This window comes from Lissotriton helveticus, chromosome 1_1 (genome assembly GCF_964261635.1).
Source record: "Lissotriton helveticus chromosome 1_1, aLisHel1.1, whole genome shotgun sequence".
Taxonomy (NCBI): Eukaryota; Metazoa; Chordata; class Amphibia; order Caudata; family Salamandridae; genus Lissotriton; species Lissotriton helveticus.
This window is the reverse complement of record NC_136057.1, coordinates 1246390618-1246407083: the sequence shown is the minus strand read 5'-3', so window position 1 is coordinate 1246407083 and position 16466 is coordinate 1246390618. Positions and strand designations below refer to the sequence as shown.

At 42.8% G+C, this 16466-nt stretch overlaps 1 protein-coding gene across 2 annotated transcripts in view; it reads left to right on the top strand.

Annotated features, from left to right (window-relative positions):
- The window catches only part of CPNE8 (copine 8), a 1123798-nt gene that overhangs the window by 401591 nt on the left and 705741 nt on the right, over positions 1-16466 (top strand). For both annotated transcript variants that reach the window (XM_078679874.1, XM_078679883.1), the window contains one exon: positions 8548-8624. In XM_078679874.1, the coding sequence (XP_078536000.1) occupies positions 8548-8624 (77 nt within the window). The remainder of the gene's footprint in view (positions 1-8547; positions 8625-16466) is intronic.

The following is a 16466-nucleotide window of genomic DNA, read 5'->3' as shown; positions in this document are numbered from 1 at the left end:
CTAGATCCACGTACTTCTTCCGCACTGTTTAGAGCATCAATGTTGGGACTGTTATCTTGTTGATAGTTCGTATGCATTATCAAAAAAAAAAACGAACCCTCATACCATATTGCTGTTTTTTGTACATGGCCAGTTTGTCACATTGCGGCCCCACTGAGACATGATTGGACTACTCCTCCCAAAATGGCCGGCATGGAGGGTAGATGGGGATTTGCTGTGGATATATTCTGCCTTGCTTCATCGTTACTGTTTTCATGACCCCATTCGCCTCTATGTCAAAGTGCATATGTAACGCTGCCGGCCTGCGCAAGACAGGTTGTAGGCCATTGGCTGTGTACAATCTATTGCTCATCAATAAAGGTTTTATAAAAAATAAAAAAATAAAATAAAAAGACCTTGTAATGCTTCTAACAACAGTCGCACAAATTCTCCATTTCGAATAGGCGAACCAGAGGAGGTCATGTAACCTCTCTGAGACCACAACTGCCCAAAATCATGAACTACACCGAAACCATATTGGCTATCCGTATAGATGGTGACTCTAATTTTGTTTCCTGCTATACAGGCACGTGTCAATGCAATGATTTCTGCCACCTGTGCGGAGTGTACTCCTTCCAGGCAAGCGGCTTCCACAACTCCAGTAATGGTGCAAACAGCATAAGCTGCTCTCAACCGACCAGTATCGTCCCTTAAACATGAGCCATCAACAAAGAAAATTTCATAAGGGTCGATCAACGGCTCATCTACGATATCTGGTCTTGGCTTCGTGCATAGTTCAGTCACATCAAGGCAGTCGTGATCTTCACATTCCTCGCCTTCAATATCATTAGGAAGTGGCATCAATGTAGCAGGATTCAAAACAGAGCACCTCTTAAGGGTCACGTTCTCCGCAGCAAGTATAACTTGCTCGTAGCGCGTGAGCCTACTACTGGTCAAGTGCTGTGTCTTGGTCCTGGTCATTAACAGTTCTACAGAATGAGGTACATACACCACTAACTGGTGTCCCATGACAAAATGTTCACACTGTTCAATGCTGACACCCGTTGCAGCAACGGATTTGAGACATCCGGGCAACGCTGCGGCTACTGGATCTAAGGTAGCCGAAAAGTATGCAACTGGTCTACGGGCATTTCCATGTATCTGTACCAAAACTGACAAAGCACAACCTTCCCTTTCGCAGCAGAAAAGTGAAAATGGTTTTTCATAGTCAGGCATCCCCAAAGCCGGAGCACGACACAAGTCCTCTCTCAGCTGTAGAAACGCCATCAAACAATCCTTGTCCCATGGTACCGGATCACTCACCTCCTTGTGCGTCAGTTTTTGTAAAGGTTTTGCTTTCAGTGAAAAGTTAGCTATCCACTGTCGGCAATAACCAACCATTCCTAGGACATCCTGACTTCTCTCTGTGTCGTAGGCGCATTCATCTTCATTATCGCCTCTATCCTATCTGGTGACACCTTGCGCTTTCCTTTTTCTATCCTGTGACCCAAGTACTGTACTTCTGTCAGACAGTACTGCAATTTGTTCGGAGATACCTTATGCCCATTTTCAGCTAAATGGTTCAGCAATGCAATGGTATCTGTCTTGCAAGCCTCTTCCGTTTCTGACGCAACAAGTAGGTCGTCTATGTACTGGACCAGAACCGAGTTCTGTGGCAGTACCAGACTTTCAAGATTTTTCTTCAACAGCTGGTTGAAAATTGATGGGCTTTCTGTATACCCTTGTGGGATACGACACCATGTTAAAACGCGATTTTCCAGCTTAAAAGCAAAAAGGTACTGGCTCTCTTCATCCAATGGGATGGAGAAGAAAGCCTGACAAAGGTCTATCACTGTGAACCACTCAGCTTGGAATGGTATCTGAAACAATATCACTGATGGATTCGGTACCACTGGACAACATGAAACAACTATGTTGTTAATCTTTCGAAGATCTTGCACTATTCTAAATTTCCCACTAGGTTTTTGCAAACCCATAATCGGGGAGTTGCATGGACTTCCCACAATTTCCTTCAGTATTCCCTGTTTTATCATAGAGTCGATTACAGGTTTTATTCCTGCAATTGTCTCTGGGGTCAGTTTGTATTGGGGCGTTCTTGGATATTCAGCATTTGGTTTAACCATAATCTTCACTGGTTCTACTCCTTTGATCAGTCCTATCTCTTCTCCAGTAAAATCCCATACCTCTGATGACACTGCATCTCGTAAGTCCCAAGGAAGGTCCTCCACAGTCAGGGTAGGATACAGTTCTATGCATGTTCTTGAATTCGTAACTTTAAAAGTAGCATCATCATCTGTAGTCTGTACCTCTACTCCCTGAGGTGTGCAGTATATTGTGCAGTTTAGTTTGCACAATAGGTCCCTTCCTAACAGACACACAGGACTCGAATCACATACTACAAACTGATGTTCATCCGTGTAGTTTCCTATTTTCACTGATACTGGTTCCGTCAAAGGGCTATTCATTCTCTTATTTGCAACTCCTACCACCTGAATCGTTTCCCCCGACATTGGTAGATCTGGAACCACTGCCGATCTCAAATTTGATCGAGTAGCTCCAGTATCCACCAAGAATGTTGTAGGACACCCTGCCACTTCAGCCTCAACAAACGGTCCTCTTTGATCCACTTCTAGAACTGCCCCGAGGGTACAGTCCTCCTCTCTACTTACACGTCGTCCCGTCAATGGATCAACGTAGTAACACTCTTCTTTACCTGTGAACAAAGGCATTTGTCTATAGACCTTCCCTCCTGTCGTAATCTTTGGTGGCTGCGGGAACTGAGCTCGTGGAGCCGAAATCCCCCCTTTGGCCACCTTACCCGTTGTCACGGTCACCCTTTGAACTGGAACTTCCTGAACTTCCTCCTCTAGAACTTCCAGTTCTCCGTTTTCAGGGTTATAGGGACACTCGCGTCTCCAGTGTCCCACCTGGTGACACTGATGACACTTTGTCGTTTTCTTCAATGTAGCAAAGTCTATTCTAGGTCTCGGATTTTCCTCGTTGTCCTTATTCTGATTGTTTGATTTCCGTCCCATTGTCCCTGTTCCCTGTTGCTGCTGTCCTCCCTTTCCAGCTGACTGCATCTGCACCATCATCAATTTCTCCTTTAATTTCTTTGCTTTGGACTCTATCTCATCACTGCAGTATCTTGCGTATCTCAGAATCTCATCCAATGGTTTGTTTTGCCAACAAATTAAATGCTGCTGAATCATCAGACAAATATCAGGTCTCAACCCCAAAACAAACTTTGATACAAACTGTCCTATATCCTTGGGGTCCATTACATCTAGTCCACTGTATTGTTTGAATGCTTTCAGCAATCGCTCATAATACTCATGGACTGTCTCCTTTGGTTCCTGTCTTGTTCGGTCTATTTTTACCCAATCTATGTCTTGTGGTGGCACCTTCTCCTTCAGCCATGTCATTACCCTATCGTATTTTAACATTACTGTTTCTGACGGTCCATTAGTACGAGTATCCCTTGCTGGTTCTGTAGTTGGCCACTCGACACTAACCTTGCATGCTATCCACAAGTCTCCTGGGACCACAATGTCAAACAAGGTGTTCAAATCAATCCACAATACTTTTGAGATCTTCACAAACCTCTCTACCTGCTTGTACCACTCTACAGGGTTCTCCCTTAACTTCGGAAATGAGTTGGTAAAGGCAGCCAAATCTCCCCTACTCCAGGGTACGTGTACATAATTCCCATTCGCTATTTCTTGCAAAGGGAATGCCTCCATCTGCATTAGTCTTCCCTCCGGAGACATCACATTCACACTTCGCCTAACAGTTCCCTTTTTCGACCACCTCTCTTCCCATTTATCCAGATCTCTCCATGCTCTTATTCCTGTGATCAACTCCCCTATTTGTGTCTTTAATCCAGTTGTCCTCCTCTCATCTAGGTCCTGATCTGAATAATGCAACCTGTGGTTACCCTGTAATGCCTTGGTTCTGGACAAATCTACCATATACTTGTCTGCCAGTTCAGACAGTTTCTCATGAGTTGCTCTGGCTTTTCGAGTGATGTCCTTTGCTATAAACAGCAGCTCATCTTGTTCGTACATGTCAATCCTTTCTATCGGCACTGTACCATCTATTATCTCGTCCAGGTCAGATTTTAAACTGGACACGTCGAGTCTTTTGGCTTTTATTACAGCTTTCAATATGCCATCTCTAGAGAATCCATTTACATCTCTCCCATCACAGCTCTGAGTCCTACGTCTAGGCTCAGGCGAGTTATGGGGAGTCCTCCCTTGCTCCCATCTCTCCAGGTCCCATGCAGTTCCATCCTCTCTGGGTGTATGGTGAAACACTCCTCTATTTCCCATAGTCACATATTTCTCATTCTGCATGGTTACTCTAGGTGCATGGTAAGACATCCCATTATTTCCCATTTCTTCAGCATTTGCCGGTGATCTCTGATCACTCGACCCATGGCAAGATCCTTCACTGTTCCCTATGCTCCCACGACTCCAGTGCTGTACATTATCTCCAGGTGCGTGGTGAGTGCATCTAAACCTATCTCTGTATTCTTGGGTCCTTTGGTCTTCCTCACTTTGAATGGGACGAGATGTCTCTCCACACTCCGTACTTCTGCCTCTTTGTTCCTGCCCATTTCCTCTGTCTGTATGATGTGTAACTCCTCTACTCTCCTGACTTTTACCTTCCCACTCCTGACTGCTTTCGCTAGCCCCGCAGTGAGATAATATTCCATTTCCTCGACTTCCCCATTCTGCTTCTGCTCCTGACCTGTTGCTCGGTACTCCTGTGGACCCATCCCATTCCCTCAGGTCAGCCCTCAACTCTTTATAGGATTTCGGCCGTGGTCCCCTCAGGTCCATCGGTCCTCTCTGACCCCCCTGTTCTGTTACGGGATCCACTGCTGACTCCAATGGGGTGTTCCACGTTATCGGTCCCGGCAATTGCCTCCAGGCATTTGTCGTGTTATTCCTTCTCTCCATTTCAACTCTCTCTTTCTCTAGCCGTACCTGTTCTTTCTCTCTCCCTTTCTCTGGGTGGTAAACCGACACTACAGGACCTATGGTAACGGGTACTTGAAGAGCACCTGGCAATCCATAAGACTCAACCCTCTCTTTTGCTGGCATCTTCTGCACCACAACCCTTCTGACTACTCTCTGTACAGGACTATGTTGAGGTGTCTCCTCACCTTTGGTAGGTACCCAATCCGTTATGGGGAGTGGCCTGTTCTCTTCTATGTCAACCCTACCTTTCCTTGAGAGCTCCGTACCCTCTATCTCCCTATTGTCCGGAGGTGGTTTATCTATCAACAACCTATTTATTAGACCGTCCTCCGACTCGCTCTCATCATCATCTTCTAAGGGTTTCTTTCCACCTGTAACCTCTCTCATGGGGTACAACTTATCCACCTCAATCACCTGTACCCTCCACTTCTTGGCTTCCGCATCCCATTTGGCATCTTGCACTGCCCTCACTGATCGCCGTACCCTTTCCTGGCGTCTGTTCTGACTCCTGTCGTGCGCCGCCCTAATCCATGCATTAAGCGCCTCAAACTGTGTTGGTCTAGGCAAAGGTCTCAATGAGGACATAACTGCTTTCAACTGATGTAACACTTCTAATCTAAACGTTCCGTATTTTGGAAAAGTCAGTTCCTCATTCCCCTCTGTAATCTTACTCCAAGTCCCAAGCCACAGTATAGTATGCAACCCAACATTCGTTGCCATATAGTGAGCTGGTGTACCCTCCGGCGGTGCCTCTTCCCCGGAATAGGATTCTCTTCTTTTTCTCTTAAAAATCCCTCTCAAACATTTAAAACACTTCATGTTCAAAATTTACGAATTTCTATTTTTCTCCGCGTTCGTTTACTTCCTGATGACAATCCACCATTCTCAGTGCGGTTTTCGCTAACTGGCCTATCACAGCGCGGCTCTTCGCTGACGTCACACCAACCGCCCTATCACAGCGCGGCTTCACACCAACCGGCCTATCACAGCGTGGCTTCACACCAACCGGCCCATCACAGAGCGGCTCTCGCTGACGTCACTCGTCCCCCTTTCGCAGCTGTTCCCCTCCTTTCTCCGCTCGTCTCCCGGTCATGCATGCGTCCCATTCATACTCTGAAAAATGATTACTTCCGTCCAAGCGATCACTTTCCTTGACTGTACGTCCACAGTCTAACTGTAATTGTCACCTTAACTGACGAAATGTCTTTCCGTGTACGTCCAGACAATCGCCTTCTCTGATAGGTTACTTGCACACGGTAACTTTCCACCTGCGTCCATTACCCACACACTCACTCTTGCATTCCCCCTATCTCGGCCCTGCGGGCGATCAATGGTACCTCATGACCCCCTTTTCTCTGGTCGACAACTACTCTGGATGTTCGATACACCCGAACCACTTAAGCTCTTCCCCGAACTTAAGATTTTGCCAGGTTGCGCGCGCTCACAACCCTCTCTCATTCACACTACAGGCATTCAACTCCGCATTACATTACACTACAAATACAACACAAAACACCGCAATCTGTCCACGCATGACCCTTGTTATACTCACTCTCGTCCGATTCTGCTGCTTTTCTCTCGCGCTGTCAGCACCCTCTTCGGCGGGCCACCTCTCGATCTCTAGGGACCTTGGGGTAAACTTAACCTAGTCTAGATCACCTTCCTCAAGAAGGTAACCATCCTCACTCTGCTACCAACTGTTAACGCAGCATTTCTGGTCTATTGTTATAGATCTAGATCCCAACTCCGGTCGACTGAACCGTTGGTACCTGTCATAGAGTAAAAGGCAATCCACTACTAGGTCAATCAGTTAATGACTTACTTCACTCTAAAGAACCACTTAAGCTTTAAAAAGTTTAAAAGTTTATTACAAAGCCAAACTTAACTGGAGATACAAACATCTCAATATAAGGTTCAAAAGATATACGGGTATCAATACAAACATGAATTTTCTAAATGCTCTTAGTCGGCAGAAGAATATTACCAAAACCAATTCAAAAATCATCAAAGTTGCAAGAATAGACACAAGCTGTAGCTTATGAGTCATTTACAGAAAGGAAAGAAATCAGATTAGACTGTCCCTACACTAGACTAAGTGACATCCCTACTTAGCAAGATCTTAACCTAAAAAGGTGTCAGCAGTGGTGACTTTCAAAGAAGATCACACACTTCCCTTAGTGTTTGTTCCAAAAACGATGTCTCGCAGTTCCCTATCTGCCTACCCATCCGCTCTCTTAGGTTCCTCAGATCATCTGCCTTAACTCCACCCAGGGGTGCTGTCCCTAATACAAAATCACATTTACAATGGAAACGCCCTTTAGAGACGCCCCTCACGTGGTGTTGGTTCTGGTATTTTCCATGCTGGTACTCCTCTGGGCCCATCGTTAGCGTTGACCTTGCTTCCCAGGCTCCTCTCCGGCAAGACGGTACCCCCAGGAAATTCCTGAAGACTCCTCCAGGCCTGTGCCTGGCTCTCTTGAACAAAAGTCTATTCATCACTCTCTTGATTAAAACCTCCTCGCACCTGCAAACAGACACTTGTACTGTGGGCCCCAAATTCCGGCCTCCACCATATCTTTAAGTCGTAAACCATTTGAACAGGCTCCACAGTTTGTGCTTAACACGACCTTTCTCTAACGAGCACATACAGATCAAACGAAATGACTTTGTCTATTCAGGCCTGTTAGAATTACATGAACGGGCCTTGGCACTCTGCAAAACATTTAATTTCTTCTAAACAGCATTTTAACTTATTACACACAATGATTATATGAAACGTCTATAAAACATATTTCAGTTCTAGGATCAATAATACTTTGAATTACAATAACATCAAAATCCACCATCGTGTAAGAGTGTAACAGCATCTTGTACTCTATGTGAACTGCCATGTGGCCTACACATTTCTACGTTTAGCAGCATTACATTCCCCCTACAACAGACACATAACATGAGATTTCAACATCATTCCAACATCTCTACAGACATCTACATTAGCTTTTCACACTTGATATAAGTATTCTATTTTAATAAGACACTATTATATATTTTCACTCTATAGATTCAACACTCTTATATAATGTTTACTAAACTAATACAACGTGCTTGTAAATATGGTGCACTTCTATATTTTTCTTGATTTGCGCTCTCTCAATACCATATGTGGTCAAAATGTTACAGGGGCCTAAGTGCGAACTACCCCAAATAGCCAAAAAAAGGCTTAGCGGGGGGGGGGAGGGGTGGAGGGGGCAAGAAGCAAAAGGGTTAAAAAGCGACAATGTCTAATCGTCAGAATTATTTTTTCTACACCATATAAAAATTTATAACAAATCTTGGTTTTGATCTGAGGGTAGTCCAAATTTCTTCTCTGTAGATTCGTAGTACTTGCGATGTTATTCACTGCTCACTTTTGATGATCTGACTGCTGAGTTCTAAAAGAAAATATGATGAAAGGTTGACTTTAAAGACGTCCAAAATGATGCTAACAGTAGCAATATTACGAAACTAGATCTGAGCATTATGGGCCAGCCTTCTTAAGTTGTGTTTTTATGCTTTTTCTCAGGATTTTCTCGGGCAGGTGTTCTGCACACTTGGTGAGATAGTTGGATCTCTCGGAGGCAGACTCGAAAAATCGCTAGTGTAAGTATGTATATGTTTCTTTACAAACAGGTGCAAATAAAGGCAGATTCAGCCATCTTTTGATTACAACTTGGAGCCCCCAGGCGCGTGTATGTTGTACATCTTTAAAAAATTGAATCATCTTATCCTTGTATTATTTCTTAGGTAAATTTCCTGTGGGATTAACACATAGCTTTTGGAAATACTTTTGCATATTTTATCTTGGGGATTACAAGTTTTACTGAACCTAATATTTCCTGCCACACATACCATGATAATAGAAACTCTTTTTGTAGGATTTTCTCAAATGACACAAGATAGGAGTTGTTTTTTTGTCTGTGTCTAGTGTGTTTTTGACAGCCAAACACTTGAGGGCAGCTGCATAGTGTATTTGGATGAATGCAAAGGTTTTCGGAGAAACAAATTGGGCTCATTGATGAGGATTGTAAGGAATCTTCCATTTCTCCATGGTCACCCTAGATCTTTTGGCTATTTATGGGCCCAACTTTTGTTGGTATTACGACACTGTGATACGGCCATTCCGTGTGTGAGCTTTTTTTTTTAAACTACTGTCAAACCTTCTATTAAGACCATTGTAATTTGGTTCAGAAATTGCCCTAGTGATGAGGATATCAAATATTAAATGTTTGCTGCAGTGTGTATTTACACCATCAACATAACTGGTGTATGGCTCTAGAGAACACCACTGTGCTGTACCTGTCCTGCAGTTTAAAGGTACTTCAGTATCCGATGGCAAGGAGTGGAGTTCCCAAATGGGGCTATCAGGAATGAATGTATGTCATTACATCGCATACTAATACCACGCATGCCATTACAACGCAGGTATTACTATGCGATGACAATGACAACAACATGCCATTACAACGCAAACTATTACCACGACTGTGCCTTTACCACGCATGCCATTACAACGCAAAGGCATGCATGGTAAAGCTATACTCGTGGTTAAAGTTTGCAAGGTAAGTGACTACCCTACCCCTACACAACCCTCCCCGACCCCAGTCCTCTCCCTACAATAACACTACACTACCCTGCACGACCCCCGACACTACCCTAAAACACTACACTACACACACACACTACAACACTAAACTAAACCCTAATGCACTACACTACACAAACACTACAACTGTACCCTAAACCCTAAAACACTACACTACACAAACACTACAACACTACCCTTAACCCAAAAACACTACACCAACACTACACTACACAAACACTACAACACTACCCTTACCCCTAAAAAACTACACTACACAAACTCTACACTAGCCTAAACCCTAAAACACTGCACAAACACTACAACACTACTCTAAACCCTAAAACACTACACTACACAAACGTTACACTACCCTAAACCCTAAAACACTACACAAACACTACAACACTACCCTAAACCCATAAATACTACACTACACAAACATTACACTACACTAACCCTTAAATCACTACACAAACACTACAACACTACCCTAAAACACTACACTGCACAAATGCTACAACACTACACTAAACACTAAAACACTGACACTACCCTAAAACACTACACAAACACTACAACACTACAACACTACCCTTAACCCAAAAACACTACACCAACACTACACTACACAAACACTACAACACTACCCTTACCCCTAAAAAACTACACTACACAAACTCTACACTAGCCTAAACCCTAAAACACTGCACAAACACTACAAAACTACTCTAAACCCTAAAACACTACACTACACAAACGATACACTACCCTAAACCCTAAAACACTACACAAACACTACAACACTACTCTAAACCCTAAAACACTACACTACACAAACGTTACACTACCCTAAACCCTAAAACACTACACAAACACTACAACACTACCCTAAACCCTAAAATACTACACTACACAAACGTTACACTACCCTAAACCCTAAAACACTTCACAAACACAACAACACTACACTAACCCCTAAATCACTACACAAACACTACAACACTACCCTAAAACACTACACTGCACAAATGCTACAACACTACACTAAACCCTAAAACACTGACACTACCCTAAAACACTACACAAACACTACAACACTACCCTTAACCCAAAAACACTACACCAACACTACACTACACAAACACTACAACACTACCCTTACCCCTAAAAAACTACACTACACAAACTCTACACTAGCCTAAACCCTAAAACACTGCACAAACACTACAACACTACTCTAAACCCTAAAACACTACACTACACAAACGTTACACTACCCTAAACCCTAAAACACTACACAAACACAACAACACTACCCTAAACCCATAAATACTACACTACACAAACGTTACACTACCCTAAACCCTAAAACACTACACAAACACAACAACACTACACTAACCCTTAAATCATTACACAAACACTACAACACTACCCTAAAACACTACACTGCACAAATGCTACAACACTACACTAAACACTAAAACACTGACACTACCCTAAAACACTACACAAACACTACAACACTACAACACTACCCTTAACCCAAAAACACTACACCAACACTACAACACTACCCTTACCCCTAAAAAACTACACTACACAAACTCTACACTAGCCTAAACCCTAAAACACTGCACAAACACTACAACACTACTCTAAACCCTAAAACACTACACTACACAAACGATACACTACCCTAAACCCTAAAACACTACACAAACACTACAACACTACTCTAAACCCTAAAACACTACACTACACAAACGTTACACTACCCTAAACCCTAAAACACTACACAAACACTACAACACTACCCTAAACCCTAAAATACTACACTACACAAACGTTACACTACCCTAAACCCTAAAACACTACACAAACACAACAACACTACACTAACCCCTAAATCACTACACAAACACTACAACACTACCCTAAAACACTACACTGCACAAATGCTACAACACTACACTAAACCCTAAAACACTGACACTACCCTAAAACACTACACAAACACTACAACACTACAACACTACCCTTAACCCAAAAACACTACACCAACACTACACTACACAAACACTACAACACTACCCTTACCCCTAAAAAACTACACTACACAAACTCTACACTAGCCTAAACCCTAAAACACTGCACAAACACTACAACACTACTCTAAACCCTAAAACACTACACTACACAAACGTTACACTACCCTAAACCCTAAAACACTACACAAACACTACAACACTACCCTAAACCCTAAAATACTACACTACACACACGTTACACTACCCTAAACCCTAAAACACTACACAAACACAACAACACTACACTAACCCCTAAATCACTACACAAACACTACAACACTACCCTAAAACACTACACTGCACAAACGCTACAACACTACACTAAACCCTAAAACACTGACACTACCCTAAAACACTACACAAACACTACAACACTACATTAAACCCTAAAACACTGACACTACCCTAAAACACTACACTACACAAACACTACAACACTACATTAAACCCTTAAACACTGACACTACCCTAATACTCCACACTACACAAACACTATAACACTACACTAAACCCTAAAACACTGACACTACCCTAAAACACTACACTACACAAACACTACAACACTACACTAAACCCTAAAACACTGTCACAACCCTAAATCACTAAACAACACTACACAAACACCCTAAAAATACCCTAAAACGTAAAACTCAACCCCACACAACACAAACATTACAACACTACTTTGATATTATCCTAAACCCTACAAAAGTAACCCCCACCCCAAGCAAAAACCCCCTTACCTCTCTTTCCTCGTGGTTCCTCTCCAGCGTCACCGTCTCTGCTCCCGGTTCCTGCTTCCTGCTTCCAGAGGCGGTGCAAGTCGTTGTGAGGACACAGCCTGTTTTCTCACAACGACGTGGATAGCCATTGCACCGCATGCGTTGTAAAAGCGTATGCGATGTAATGGTATGCGTAGTTTTTACTACACGTTGTAACATTGCATGCATTGTAACGCATGCGATGTAATAGCAACGCGTAGTAAAAGTTGCGTTGTGATGACTGTTCTCCTCAGGAATTGAAACCGTTCATTCCCAAAACCACACTAGACTTTTTGTCTGTGCTCTCATAAGAGAGAAAGCCAGTTCACCAATGGGCGATCATCTCCATAAGGTAGTGCCTAGAAGGAGGGACAAGGCTCCTGGTGCTGGAAGATAACCAGGTCCAACTTGGATGAGGGATTGTAAGAAGTATGTGCTGAAAAAGTAGTGGGAATTTTGACAGAATTCAGCCAGAATTTGGTGTAGGTAACTTCTCAATTACAGGACAATTGTGACACCTCACCGTCACCATTTCAATAAATTCCTTGATCTGTGAAGACAATTCAGGAAGAAAAAAGTCTCTCCCAGAAAGCTGGAAGAGAGAAAACCCAAGAACTCCTGATTCGAGCTAAGACCCATAGACTCAAACTGCTCTTCAAGTAGCATGTCTTGTGTTTCCTCCAACCAGGATACAAAAATCAGAAGGGCTTTTTACTCCTACAATACCCAGTTGACTACTGTGGACTGGACGCTGTGAGAACCCTGGCTAGAGAGAGATCTATTGCCCAGAAGCTCACCCTGAAGAGTGAAGGAGTGACCCAGAGTGCTTTTTCCAGAGCCAAGAACTGATTCACCTCTTTTTTCCTGGTGGCATACTTCGAGATTCAAGTAAACATGGCAGGGATAGGTTTACTGTAAGTGCGGCAGGAGTCCTTTTGGCAAAACAGAAATGCCAGACATCCACCATGCATTGCAGGTGCCAATCATTTCATTTTCCTTTGCAGAAACAAAACCCTAAAGGCAGGGCTTGTTTCTGTAAAACAGTAATAATGGCTGTGAATTACTGGAAGTTTTCTCTCAGCACGTTGGTTTAATTTTTGTTGTTTGCTATTCATGACCAACAGGCTTTCCCCGGCAGTCCCAAAAAGGAAAAATTCTCCACAGAAGAATATGGACTTATGGATACATGGTGGTCAGGCTGTCGGTCAGACTTTTCTGACAGTAGAGCCAGCTCAGACTCCACCGTTGGAAACGTGGAGGCTCCCCCAACTCTAAATAAAGCAAGAGAGCTGTGAGTTTGGTGGACTGTGCATTCATCACTTTTTAGCTGAGGCCCTGCATCTTTTAAACTCTAAATGACTCTCTCATTCATATTCCACCTCTGCAGTGCCAGACCAAGGAGGAGATGGTACACTCCCAACGGGCACTATATCAAGGTTCATTACATCTGGCACTTTTTGATGTGAAAAAAGACTTCTGTGCGACCGTGAAGTGAAGGTATCTGGCCTTGTGGAGCTCTGTCTGTCGAAAGATTCCAGCCTAGGCCTCCTGATAGACTTCAAGAACCAAAAACTGATTGAGTCATATCATAAATTAATGTATTGGACCAGCACAAGGTGCCTTCAAAATTCTACTTTGTCTCACTGGTAGTTTTGGGTACAAAAACTGAAGGCTTCAGCAGAAGCCCATCAATAATGTATCTGATTTCAAGAGACCATCTGCATCTTCAACTTACTTCCTTGGCCTTTCGGAGGACTTAGTGCTCCAGAAAACTTCCTAGCCAAAAAGTACAAATTTCGACCAGTGTCAACTGCTTAATTAACATGGCCTGCACTCCAAAACAGCTGGCATGAAATTGTCCCTGGGTCCTTTTAAACGAGTAACCGTGACTTTCATTGGCACTTCGGGCTTTACTTAGTCTTAGTCAGACAGGGTACTTTATTAGAACGTGACAGATGTCCTGTTTTCTGCTCATAGTGTGCCCTTGACTATAATGCACGTATAATATGGTGGATAGAACATCCACCAAATTTTTGACAGAGTGCCCCATCTGCCATACTGTTAATATCCTTAGTGAATGCCCTCATCAAGTCATGACAGTAGCATAAAAACTGCATATTGTTTGCCCCACCAACCTCAGCTCAGTAGGTGCAAACATACCTCCCCAATCCTAAACAGTTCAACTCGATGCCCACCTGATGTAAACCTTGCTTTAAAGCCACGATGATTGTGCTATCAGAACTCTCAGGAATGTAATGCCACTAGGTTTAAAATGCCCAATCCTGGACGGTTCCTGTGCTCAGCCAGCTATGCAACTGTTTCTTTGGCTAAGGCAGTTTTATTTTCCTTCATAACAATGCCCAAAGCCTGGTAAGGATATCCAGAGCTAAAGATCTGGAAATAGACCATGATTTCCAAACATTTAATTTGATACAAACACACATGGGCTACTTTGGCAACATGGGTATCTACGATAGTCTGGAGACAATATATTTATTGATAAATTAATTTTGAGAATAAGCTGGCAACATACTAATTTTTCACCACAAATTCCTTTTTTTTTTTTTTTAACAAAGCCATAGGCGATACAAGTAGGCCAGAAATTGCAATTTCACATGGTCTATCATTTTCCAATCATGTTTTTAAACTTATACATTTTGACTTCCTGTCATTTGTCTATCCGATCTCTTCAAAGAAGAATCTCAGTTATATGTTATGATTGTAATAGAAAGGGCAAGGTGGAAAAATAAAACAAAATCCACACATATCACAATCTCAGGCCATGCACAGGAGGGCTGCCAATTTTATAGGATCACAGAACAGTGGCATCACGTAGGTTCAGACAGCAGAGAGGTTACACCAGTTTTGTACTGAAATACTACCTTTTCAATTCTGGTAATTCATGTTGATACCCAAATATCATTCTGTCATTTGTTTGCGAGTACTTCATGAACTGCCACACTTGGTTCATGGACATCATTTAGGGGTCCCCAGTGGTCACAGTTGCAGCCCCTAGCTTGCTACCCCTGGCACTGCCTTTGCGACCCCTGGCCTCCGAGGTGGCAACATCAGTGCCAAGAACACAGGGGTGTCTCACATTATCACAGTCAGGCTCTTATCTCTTTTGTGCTCATTTTTATAACTTTAATAGTGAGTAATATTTTATTATTCACTATTAGTGTAATAAAAAGTGGAACAGCAAGATCTAAACCTTCACTGACAACTTAAATAATAAAAATACAATTGTGTTAAATCATGTTGTGTGCTTGCATGTGGGTGAGAGTGAGTTTGGAGAAGAGAGCGTGTATATGTGTGAGCATGTATGTTTGTATATGGGATTGTGGATGCATGTGTATGCATGTGTCAAAATGAGTGAGTAAGTATAAGGGAGTCAGGGTAAAAGTGAGTGAGAGAGTGTGAATGAGTGATTAGGGTGAGCAGATGCACAAGAGTTGGTGAAAATGAATGAGTGCAAGTCAGTGCTAATAATAGAATGAGTGTTAATAAGTGAATGTAAGTGAACATGTGTTGTTATGCTTGCAGATCCGCAGTTGGACCTGGCATACTTCTTGGCTTATAGAAGCACCCTTGACAAAATGTTGACACTGAAATACGAAACATGTCGGCTTAAGAAGATTGGCTATGCTTTGATCGGAACCATTTTTAATTTGGGAAGGCTTACAGCACTTAATAAAGTTACTTTGAGCTAGTAAGCTTTACCAATTTTTAACTGTGAGAATGATTTGCCTATATTCTCACAGGTGTCCATTGGGCACTTGTTATGATAGTATGCACATTTAGTTTTTTCTATCTCTTTTTTTGATTTCATGGGTTTGAGATTTCTTTACGACAGAACACACACTTCTTTGCTTTGGAGAGAAAGTAACCTATGATGATAAGCGGGCTTGCTGGTGAGTACCAGCCAGAGGCCCCCTTGGTGTTACGACTGTGAGGTGCTTTCTGCCTTTTCCCACACTTTTTTTCAGTTTATGGGTGGGTTTATGAT